Source organism: Mustelus asterias, chromosome 3 (assembly GCF_964213995.1).
Source record: "Mustelus asterias chromosome 3, sMusAst1.hap1.1, whole genome shotgun sequence".
Taxonomy (NCBI): domain Eukaryota; kingdom Metazoa; phylum Chordata; class Chondrichthyes; order Carcharhiniformes; family Triakidae; genus Mustelus; species Mustelus asterias.
Window position 1 is genome coordinate 35,135,330 of NC_135803.1, and position 12,222 is coordinate 35,147,551.

The following is a 12,222-nucleotide window of genomic DNA, read 5'->3' on the forward strand; positions in this document are numbered from 1 at the left end:
CTGAGCTCCCAGAGGCAGCTGCTGAGGCATCTCCAGACTGGAATCAATGGAAAACCCTATGAACTGCTGAAACCTTTCATTCTAATGCCATTAGCCTTGCTATAAAAATCCTAGAAAAAGTTACACCTTGTTCAATGAGGTATAACTGGGTTTTTAATTATATACAAACATCAGAATTACTGCTTATCCCCACACTGGCTCCAAGAAGCTAATTTTATATTTGTGGAACGTCAAATTTCTTTGCATCAATAAAAAAATGTCAAAAATGTGAATTTTTAAAAAAAGTTTAATGTTATTTTAGCTTCTAAACCCAATCATCATAATTGATTTTGCTATCAGAAAATTGAAAGACTATTGAGTGCTTTTAACTTCTTAGTTTGCTGTATTTGATTAGTTCAATATGACTGGCTAATTAGTAGCTCACTGCTGCTGCATATTGCATGCCAAGACATCCCCTTAACATGGCACCAGATGTAAATAGTCAGGCGGAGGTTGTGATGGACCATTACCTGGCAGTCCTGGTTCCAGCTTGTCTTTTGCACTCACTTGTTGAGTTTTGCCAACATTGAGGATGGGGGTGTTAATGGAGCCTCTTCCTCCTAACTGCTTGTCCACCACAATTCATAACTGGATATAGCAGAACTGCAGCATTTTGATCTGATCGATCGCTTAGCTCTGGCTATTGCAAGCTGCTTTAACACAGTGATATTGCTACACAGCATGATGCAGGTAACCAAAGGACCTTAGTGTGAAGATGGGGTTCTGAAGACTCTGGAGGAACAGAGAGATCTTGGGGTCCATATCCACAGATCTCTAAAGGTTGCCACTCAAGTGGATAGAGCTGTGAAGAGGGCCTATAGTGTGTTAGCTTTTATTAACAGGGGGTTGGAGTTTAAGAGCCATGGGGTTATGCTGCAACTGTACAGGACCTTGGTGAGACCACATTTGGAATATTGTGTGCAGTTCTGGTCACCTCACTATAAGAAGGATGTGGAAGCGCTGGAAAGAGTGCAGAGGAGATTTACCAGGATGCTGCCTGGTTTGGAGGGTAGGTCTTATGAGGAAAGGTTGAGGGAGCTAGGGCTGTTCTCTCTGGAGCGGAGGAGGCTGAGGGGAGACATAATAGAGGTTTATAAAATGATGAAGGGGATAGATAGAGTGAACGTTCAAAGACTATTTCCTCGGGTGGATGGGGCTATAACAAGGGGACATAACTATAGGGTTCGTGGTGGGAGATATAGGAAGGATATCAGAGGTAGGTTCTTTACGCAGAGAGTGGTTGGGGTGTGGAATGGACTGCCTGCAGTGATAGTGGAGTCAGACACTTTAGGAACATTTAAGCGGTTATTGGATAGGCACATGGAGCACACCAGGTTGATAGGGAGTGGGATAGCTTGATCTTGGTTTCAGATAAAGCTCGGCACAACATCGTGGGCCGAAGGGCCTGTTCTGTGCTGTACTGTTCTATGTTCTATGTTTATCTCCACAATGAATGTAACTTCTACCAGTACTGTAATGGGGAGATGCATTTGCGACAGGTAGATTGAAGAGGATGGGGTCAAGTACATTTTTCCCTTGTGTTGATTCTCTCACTACCTGTTGCAGACCAGTCTGCAAACTATGTGCTTCAGATCTTGACCAGTAGTGATGCTACCGAGCCCCTCTTGGTGATAGACATTGAAGTTAATCAATTGGAGTACATTCTAATAGCTTGACAGTCTGAATGCTTCTTCCACGCAGTGTTCAACATGGAGGAGTATAGTGTTTTCAGCTAAGGGAGGGTCATAAGTGGTAATCAGGATGAGATTTCCTTGCCCATGTTTGACCTGATGCTATGAAATTTCATGGGATCCAAAGTCCAAGTTGAGGACTCCCAGGATCACTCCCTCCCATCTGTATACCATTATGATGCCAACTCTAGTAGGCTTGTCCCGCTGGTGGGATACCACATACCCATGGATAGCGATGGAGGAATCTGGAGAAATCTTACCATTTTCCCATTTACTGTAGCTTCCAAGGAATCTACCAGCTCTGCAGTGACTCCAATCAGGCTGTGGTAATCCTCTTGCATCTTGCTGTATCTCTTCATGTATGTTGTTGCTTTTCTCTCAGTCTCTACTAACTGTTGCTGAAGTTGTTGCAACGATTCTGCTAATATGTCAACATAATGATCACACTAGAAAATATCCTTGCATATTTTTAAAATTATATCCTTCACCACATCACTTGCCCTATGAAAAAAAACTCTCAAGTTTAAGCATTTAACAATTTCTAATTCTATAAGCTCATTATATTTAAGACACCCTTTCAGGTGTCAAAGTCAAACATCAATTAAATCACATATTGCAAGTTCCTCTTAAGCTTCCCTTTTCATTCTCAAGATATTTCAGCAGGCATCCACATGCTCAAGTATTAGCTGTAGATCAGAATGTAGCCCTTTCACCTGAGTCATAAGCTTCTGGGTTCAAATTCCACTCCAGGACTTGATGACTAAAATCAAGGCTGACACTTCAGCACAATACGAGGGAATGCTACACCATCAGAGGTGTCATCTTTTGCGTGAGACTTTAAATTGAGGGCCCATCGATCTGTTTGGGTGAATGTAAAAGATCGCATAGCACTATTTCAAAGAAGACAGAGGAGTTAACTCCAGTGTCCTGACCAACATTCATCCCTCAATCAACACCACAAAAGCAGACTATCTGGTCATTATCACATTGATGTGTCTGGTTGTTTGGTGGCGTAGTGGTAGTGTCACTATCCAGAGGCCCAGGCTAATTCTCTGGAGGACAGAGGTTTGAAGCCCACCAATGCAGCTGATGGAATTTAAATCCAATAAATAAATTTGGAATTGAAAGCCATCTAGTTCCCTAATGTCATGGAGGGATGGAAATCTGCTGTCTTTACTTGGTCTGGCCTGCATCTGACTCCACACCCACAGCAATGTGACTCTTAACTGCCCTCTGAAACGGCCGATCAAGCCACTCTGTGCAAGAGCAATTTGGGAAGGGCAACCAACGCCCCCCCCACCCCCACCCCGCCCATCTGTACCTCTGTTCTGCCATTCACACATTCTGATCACTTAATGGACACTTTTAGCACCTTTCTCAGCCTTCTTCATCCGCATTCACATTCCCTTTGTCCAATTACAGCCCTCCCACCCTCATAGCATAAATCTCTGCTGATTTTCTTTGCTCTTAGCTCTGACTAAGGGTCATCTAAACTCGAAACGTTGGCTCTATTCTCTCCCCATAGATGTTGTCAGACCTGCTAAGATTTTCCAGCATTTTCTGTTTTTGTTTCAGATTCCAGCATCTGCAGTATTTTGCTTTTACGATATAGAAAGAGGGTTGTTTATCTTTAAAAAAAACTCATTAAAGACATACTTAACAAGGATGTTAGCTTTAGATGGGCAGTGCACACACAGTACACAGCCATGCCTCCTAAAGTTAACATCCTTGTTAGACAAGTAAAGTTTACATCTGCAATTTCTAAATACATTGGTATCTGTAGTGCTGATCTACAAATACTCCAAACTATTTGAGCAATGATAGCTGGAGATCATAGAATCCCTACAGTGCAGGAGGCTGCCATTTCACCCATCGCACCGACCACAATCCACGCAGATCCTATCCCCGTAGCTCCACATATGTACCTGCTAGTCCCCCTGACACTAAGGGGCAATTTTCCATGGCTGATCAACCTAACCCGCACAGATTTGGAGTGTGGGAAGAAACTGGAGCACCCGGAGGAAACCCAGGCAGACACTGGGAGAACATGCAAACTCCACACAGACAGTCACCCGAGGCCGAAATTGAACCAGGGTCTCTGGCACTGTGAAACAGCAGTGCTAATCACTGTGTCACCATGCCGCCCCCAGACAACATTCCGCTCTTTCAGAGGCTTAATGTTCAAAACACCAGTGCTGTAACCTGCAGCAGGAAGTGATGATTTCAAAGCAAAATATATGTACACATCCTATAATAATGCATGTTGGTCAACTAAAGTATTTTTTCGACTTCTCATTAGCTTGTTTGATGCTCTCAATTAATTGTCATCCCAGCCCAACCACCTTCAGTTGGTTCATCAATGACATTCGTTCGATCATAAGGTCAGAAGTGGGGATGTTCGCTGATGTCTACACAATGTTCAGCACCATTCGCAGCTCCTCAGATACGGAAGCAGCCCATGTCAAATGCAGTAAGACCAGGGCAAAGAACTAAGAGAGAAAGTTTGTGTGTGTGTGAGGGGAGAGGGCGAGGGGAGCGGGCGAGGGGAGCGGGCGAGGGGAGCGGGCGAGGGGAGCGGGCGAGGGGAGCGGGCGAGGGGAGCGGGCGAGGGGAGAGGGCGAGGGGAGAGGGCGAGGGGAGAGGGCGAGGGGAGAGGGCGAGGGGAGAGGGCGAGGGGAGAGGGCGAGGGGAGAGGGCGAGGGGAGAGGGCGAGGGGAGAGGGCGAGGGGAGAGGGCGAGGGGAGAGGGCGAGGGGAGAGGGCGAGGGGAGAGGGCGAGGGGAGAGGGCGAGGGGAGAGGGCGAGGGGAGAGGGCGAGGGGAGAGGGCGAGGGCAAGGGGAGAGGGCAAGGGGAGAGGGCAAGGGGAGAGGGCAAGGGGAGAGGGCAAGGGGAGAGGGCAAGGGGAGAGGGCAAGGGGAGAGGGCAAGGGGAGAGGGCAAGGGGAGAGGGCAAGGGGAGAGGGCAAGGGGAGAGGGCAAGGGGAGAGGGCAAGGGGAGAGGGCAAGGGGAGAGGGCAAGGGGAGAGGGCAAGGGGAGAGGGCAAGGGGAGAGGGCAAGGGGAGAGGGCAAGGGGAGAGGGCAAGGGGAGAGGGCAAGGGGAGAGGGCAAGGGGAGAGGGCAAGGGGAGAGGGCAAGGGGAGAGGGCAAGGGGAGAGGGCAAGGGGAGAGGGCAGGGGGAGAGGGCGAGAAGAGAGGAGAGTTCTCTCTCTGAGGGAGAAGAAAGAGTCTGAGAGAGTGAGTGTGAGATAGTAACTGAGAGGATAATGTGAAAGGGTATGAGGGGAGAGTAGGGGATGTTGAGACTGAGTGAGAGGAGAGTGAGTAAATGAAGGTGCGTGAGGGGTGATTGCGAGGAATAAATTGAATGAGGGAAGAGTATGGGAGTGAGTGAGAGAGAGGGGAATGAGTGAGCAGAGAGAGAGCGAGAGTTTAAGAGAGGGAGTGAGGGGAGGGTGTGAGCAAGGGAATGAGGTTGTGAGGGAGTAGAGGAGAAAGGGAGCAAATGGGAGAGGGGAGTGAGGGAGAGAGTGTGAGAAAGGGAGTGAACGGAAGGAGAGAGTGAGGAGAGTTGGTCTGGGAGAATAGTGAGGGGAGAGTGAGAAAATGTCTTTTGAAATTCAGATCTGAAAACTCAGCTGTGTTTCTGGGGAGGAACACATCGGTTTCCAGTCAGAGTCTGACACTCACAAATTTTGGAAAAATTGCACCCAATATGTAATAACCTGATCTTGGATTCTAGTACTAAACCAGCTCACAGGAACTCAAAACAGGAATAATGACCAAAGAACAGCAGCTTCACTGTGACAGTTTCAGATGATCAAACTCCAGTTGTCAATGCCTGATAATTACCGGAACATAATTTAGTGGCAATTTCCTGACTATGGACGCTGTCAGAGAACAACATTTCAGTTTATAATTTACAGCTGCAGTTTCAAAATTATCATTTACCTTTACAATTTTGAAGTAATGCAAAGTTGCAGACATTAACAATACAATCTTTTGAAAACAGTAATACATTTTAAAATCCATTTATAAATAGATATAGATAATGCTTTGAACAATTAAAGCTACTACTCTCTACGGAAATAATGGCGCAACAACTTTGAAAGCCATGTTAGATTACAAGTCATTACCTTTGGAATTCTGTCCATTTTCTTTCTGAGAGACAAGTTAAGGACTACTGTTTTTATATTCAGTACCAATATGTTACAATTTTATATGGTTTGCAAAACAATTAACAACTGTGCTTTTTCCTGTTGCTACTCCAAACAATGAACTTTGTGTTATCCAGCACTCTTCCAGCTGGAATTCTCTGGAATTTCAGACCCATTAGTTTCAGTGTTCAGATAACGCATTCTTCAAAAAAAAACTAACAATGACAGATTGTAAATCTGCAGAAGCTGTTCTTCGGCTTTACATCAAAATTATTAAATTATTGGTTCAGTTTTGGTTATTATGCCTGAACAAAGATATACTGCACCTTGAACTGTGTCCAGAGAAATGTGACTCTTTGTTAATCAGCATTTTTGATTAACCCAGCACCACCCATTCCCCAAGCATGTCAGATAACAAAGATTTTGCTGTATTATGTGGAAAAACTGTCCACAAGGTTATGTTATTGATCTTCACTTTTACTGTGTTATTTACTTCACAGGTTTACCTCCAGTATCCACGTGGTCACAGGCATCTCAGCCTGCTCATACCAGTTTTAAAAACTAATGACTTAACTGTTTGTGAAAACATAGCATGTTGGCAGTTATCCATTGTTGCCAAATCCAGCTACAGTACAACATGGTACAGTAAACCTGGGACAGGACAACAAGCCAATATTTACCATTTAATCAACATCACGAAAAATATAGATCTGATTATCACATTGCCGTTTGTGGGAATTTTCTTTATGCATATTGGCTGCTTTGTTTCCTTCATTATAACTGACTACAATTCAAAAAGTATCACATTGGCTGTAAAGTTCTTCAGCTATCAGGGGCAGAATTTTCCAGCCATTCACGCCGGCAGGATTCTCTGGTCCCGTTTCAGTGAACGGAGATTTGACTGAGCACCAAATGCTTGCAGCGGCAGCGGGGCGTGAATGGCCAGAAAATTCTGGCCTTGGTTATCATGGAAAGTGCTATATAAATGCAAGTCTTTCTTGCATTTTTTATATTGAGCAAGACAATCGAGGATTATTTCACAAGATCCTCAATGTGTGCAGATTAATTGTTCTTCTCAGAATGTAACCTGCAGCAATTAAAGATATAAAGGACTATGAAAACATTGTATGGCACTAAAAACATACAAAACATCAGAACAGGACATTCAGGACATTCCAGTTTATGTATGACTACTACAAATGAACTTTACCATTCTAACAATATGGTTACACTCTCTTCTTAATCTCTACGTGAAATAAACTGACCCCACTCTACCATATCCCTTTGTGACAGGTATTGAGCCAATTCCTTCTTATAAATAGCAAATTATGCAAAATCAGTTATATTTTTCAGCAGTCATTATCATCTTGCAAAAAAATTGTCTAATCTCTGGTCTTGTTCAGGCTTATGAATTTTGGAATTGTACCAATGAAATCTGTCCAGCCTAAATAGCCTGTTTCTGTAATTTATCAACACCTGTTGTATTATTTTAAAGACCTGCATTTTGTTTCCTTTTAGCTTTCTTTACCAAACAAAAGTAAATCCTTTAAAGTAACTTAGTCACCTAAGGCCATGCCACTCATTTCTGAACAGTTTCCAATGCATCTGTTTTGGTCTTCAGGTGGGGTGCCCAAAATTGCATTCTCCAGAACCAGCTTTACCAGTTAGCTACATGTCATTATAACTTTGTTTGACTTTGAGTCCATTGCACTCCAGACGCATTGCAATCGTGATTGCCTTATTGACAACTGTTTCACACCAGGTAACATTGTTGGTCACTATATCCAAAAAAGAAGATTTATAATGTAAGACATTATATCTATTCAGTATATTGGTAGAAACTGATCAATGAATAGTAATAATTGGAAGTCAAAACAGCAGTTCAACTGAAAAACTTTACATGCACGTTTGCCATTCTATTGGCTTGCTGGTCATTAGTCATTGATACAGTTAAGACAGTCACCCATTATACATCGTCAGTTTCTACCTCCTTTTCCTTCCTTTCTATACGCATACATTTTTAGGACTGAATATCATTCACAAAAATGATAAGTTTAACTTAAGAGTAGGATGTGAAAAAAAGGATACAAATAAAGACAGCAGCTTTGGGGCACTGGTCACTTTCAAACTTGCAGACAGAAATTTTTGCAGTCTCATTTTCAACTCAGGGGACCACGAATCCTAAAGAGCAAAATCAGATTAACAGAAACAATTATAAGAATGAAAGAGCAAGACAAAAAGGCCATTATTTATAAAGCTTTCGGGGTAGAATTAAAAAAAATATTAACTTGGCAACAAAACGGCAATTGTTGCAAGATACTCTTGCACTTAATGAATGAAATTGACAGGGGTTGTTGGGGATGTAATATCGCCCTCTCACTTTCCAACATTTGCTGAATAGGCTCTGTTCAGAGTTGGTGGAAAGTGGACGCTTAGATACCTGATATCTTATCACATACTTGCTTTCAATAAGAATATATCCATTGTTGTCTGCCATTTTTAGCTACTAATCTTAGTTATTTATGCATATTTAGGTATTTTCACTCAACAGCAAATTGGGTAGGAACAAATCCAGTTCTAAAATCAAAGTTTAAAAACCATAATACTAGGTTCCTGTGAAGCAAGATAAATTGCCTAGCTATTGGGATTATTTTTCATTCTTTGCATGTCATGCATCCTCCACAAACGTGTGGCTAGTGTGGCTTTTGCTACCAAATAAACCTGTTGGACTTTAACCTGGTGTTGTTAAACTTCTTCCTCCACAAACAGCAGGATTATAGCCTAGCTCGATGGATTCATGGGAAACCATGTATTGAGCAGCTTAATTCAAATGACACCAAAACATTGCACACAAATGGCGCCAAGTGCTTTCAACCTCCAGAGTTGTTATTAAATCAAGGACATGTACCGCTGCGCCAATCTATTTTGACCTGAAATTAAACTGAAACTACTCACTACTAACTCGACCACGTATAATTGTACCCATAGGATCAGTACTGGGGCCTCTGTTGTTTGTGATAATATATATATATATAAAAATGATTTGGAGGAAAATGTAGGTGGTCTGATTAGTAAATTTGCAGATGATACAAAAATTGGGAGAGTAGCAGATAGTGAGGAGGATTGTCAGAGGATACAGCAGGATACAAATCGGCTGGAGACCTGGGCCAAAAGATGGCAGATGGCATTTAACCTGGACAAATGTGAGGTGATGTGATTTGGAAGGTCTACTGCAGAAGGAAAGTATACAGTAAATGGTAGAGCCCTTGGAAATATTAGCAAACAGAGGGATCTAGGCATGCAGGTCCACAGTTCGTTGAAGGTGACAACTCAGGAGGACAAGGTGGTCAAGAAGGGGTGTGGTATGCTGGCCTTCATCAGTTGGGCGTTGAGCATAGGAATTGGAAAATCATTTTGCAGCTGTATAAGACTTTGGTTAGGCCACATTTGGAGTATTGTGTACAATTATGGTCGCCACTCTACCGGAAGGATAATGCATTGGAAAGGGTGCAGAAGAGATTTACCAGGAAGTTGCCTGGTTTGGAAGATATGGACTATGAAGAAAGGTTTGAACAAACTTGGATTGTTTTCATTGAAGCATTAGAGGATGATGGGGAATCTGATAGAGGTTTACCAGATTATGACAGGCTTGGATAGAGTGGATAGTCAGAGTCTTTTTCCCAGGGTTGAAGAGTCAATTACTCGGGGGCATGGGTTGAAAGTGAGCAGAGGAAAGTTTAAAAGAGATGTAAGGGGCAAGTTTTTTTACACAGAGGGTGGTGAATGCCTGGAACACACTTCCAGAAGAGGTGGAGGAAGCAAATTCTATCACAACGTTCAAGCCGCATCTGGATAGATACATGAATAGGCAGGGAATAGAGGGATATGGACCACGTAGTGGCAAGAAAATATTAGATTACAGAGGCATCTTTGTCAGCACTTGATGAGCCAAAGGACCTGTTCCTGTGCTGTACTGTTCTTTTTCACACACGGTCTACAGGAGTGGATGAATGGCAGATGTGTTGAGGGTGTAAATCATTTCAAAAATGAAGAACAACGTATTTTTCCTATTCCTCATCCCCCAGAAGCCAACAAAGTACACATTTAGGAGCAGGGCTTGCTGAGAAGCCATAACACCAGGACCAATTTTATCTGTGTACTAAAGCGAAGAATACACAGTAATGTTTAGAAAATGTGTGACATTTGCTCCATTTGCTAACTTTGAACATTCTAATGATTGGATTCTGATAGGGATATGTTCCAAAAGCAAAAGTGGAATGAATGGAACCTTCACCCAACTTTTTCAGTTCTCTGCCAAGACAACAGCAGGAGAAGACACATTCTGTTTTCAAATTGGCAATCTGCTGCATAATCACTAGTTTTATACTGAATCTTTGTATTGCACAAAACAAATAACTTCCTAAACCGCACTGTGAAAAATACATAATTAACTGAAGGCCTTGCTGGCTACAATGGAAATGATGATCCAATTCTGAGTTCAGTAATGTTGAAAATAACAATGAGAGCGCAATTTCTCAACTACCTTTAACTTCTGAATAATGTAGGCTGGCACAGAGGCTCGCACTGCTACCTCACAGCACCAGGGACCCTGGTTCAATTCCGGCCTTGGGTGACTGTCTGTGTGGCATTTGCACATTCTCCCCATGTTTGAGTGGGTTCCCTCGAGGTGCCCCAGTTTCCTTCCACAGTCTGAAGATATGCAGGTTAGGTGGATTGGCCATGCTAAATTGCCGCTTAGTGTCCCAAGATGTGTAGGTTAGGGGTATTAGTGGGGTAAATACTTGGGGTTACGGGGATAGGGTCTGGGTGAGATGCTCTGTCGGAGAGTTGGTGCAGGTTCGATGGGCAGAATGGCCTCCTTCTATACTGTAGAGATTCTATGAAACATATTGCAGCCATTATTTTATTGGTATGTTTAATCACCCAAGGCAGATTCAGGTAGCTACGATCCCATGTTTGGACAACAAATATCTTATAGATTATGGACATTAATACATGAACAAATACTGTTTGTATTTGTACACAACTGTTCATCATGTTTAAATGTTCTGCCTGATGTTGGGCATACATATTAACTAACTCTAGTGGCACCTATTTTATTTTAATGCATCGTAGTGCCAATGTGGGCACATCTCAGTTATGTAAAGGTAAATTTCTAATTTGCATTTTAGCCATCTGCTTGCAAATGCCACTTTGTTTATGCCTGCTTTACTGCACATTTTATGGTCATCTAAACAGAAGAGGGTTATTTCCATGTAACCGAAAGAGATTTATTTTCTTCTGGATATCTGTGCTGAAAAGTGCAGCACAATATTTTCTTCAGATCATCATCCAGTGCCAAGTTGACTGTTGACAGAACTTTAGTACAGAAAATTAAAACCCAGAAAATTGGTCTAAATAATGGAATATTTGATACCCCAAGGTCTATGCAATTTAACCTAGCCCTGCAGAGAAGCTCAAGGCCTGATCTCAAACTCTTATGATGACAGGCACACTGTAAGGAACAAAGAACTGCTTTTGGGAAAAATGAACTGGTGTAACGGCACAGGGCTTTACACAGTACACAAGTAAGGGATCAAGTGTACAAGCCTCTCAAATGTACGCTCACATGGATATGACCATCATTGCAAATTGGCAGTTTTATTAGAAGCTACCAAGCTAGTCTACAATGTGTAAAGGCAGAACTAGTTCGAAGGATTAACAGGGGGAATTTAATGTTGGCGGTGCGAATCGCGGCATCAGACCCAGATACGAGCAGCATTGCCAGTTGGGGTGGAAGTGTTTGGCTGTGGGGTCAGGTGGCATAACTGGGCCCAGTGTGGGAAGTGGATCAATGACCATCTCCACAACTCCAAGGTGAGTCTGAGTGAATGATGAGCATGCTGTGGCAACCAGGTAGGCAAAACCCCATGTGTCTCAACATGGAGAGGAATCACAGGGCAGGCAAAAGAGTAATACGCCCCCACAATAGCTGCCTCATGAGAATAGCAGCATGTGGTTGAAAAATGTCTGCAACTAGTCGCTAGCATCCAAGTCACAGGAGAGTGAATGTGTGAACAAGACATCTAGGAGGAGCCATCATCTGCCCGAGGGATGCCAGTCAAGAAGGGGGAGGGGGAGAGGGGGTGGGGGGATAACTGTGACATCACTAGTGAGTTGCAGTCCAACGGAACTAACCAGGTAGTGCAGGTGCGGTCAGAGCTACGGGCGGGTGGGGGGGGTTTACAGGCATTTCTGTGGCCATAGACGTGACTCCAGGCTGGTATGTTTCCTCCTTGGTGCCAGGGCCATGGATGTTACTGAGCTGCAGGATATTC

The 12,222-nt window shown here is 43.3% G+C and overlaps 1 protein-coding gene across 20 annotated transcripts in view; it reads right to left on the reverse strand.

The window, feature by feature from the left end:
- The window catches only part of armc9 (armadillo repeat containing 9), a 117,005-nt gene that overhangs the window by 66,637 nt on the left and 38,146 nt on the right, over positions 1-12,222 (reverse strand). For 10 of the 20 annotated variants that reach the window (XR_013497009.1, XM_078207418.1, XM_078207457.1 and 7 more), the window contains 3 exons: positions 7,973-8,065; positions 5,864-5,888; positions 1,991-2,151 (listed from right to left, as the gene is read on the reverse strand). Coding sequence is in view for 19 of the 20 variants with exons in the window: in XM_078207418.1 (XP_078063544.1) it covers positions 1,991-2,151; positions 5,864-5,888; positions 7,973-8,065 (279 nt within the window). In the remaining variant the exon portion in view is untranslated. The remainder of the gene's footprint in view (positions 1-1,990; positions 2,152-5,863; positions 5,889-7,972; positions 8,066-12,222) is intronic. The other 10 variants (XM_078207485.1, XM_078207478.1, XM_078207472.1 and 7 more) reach the window with 1 other exon arrangement.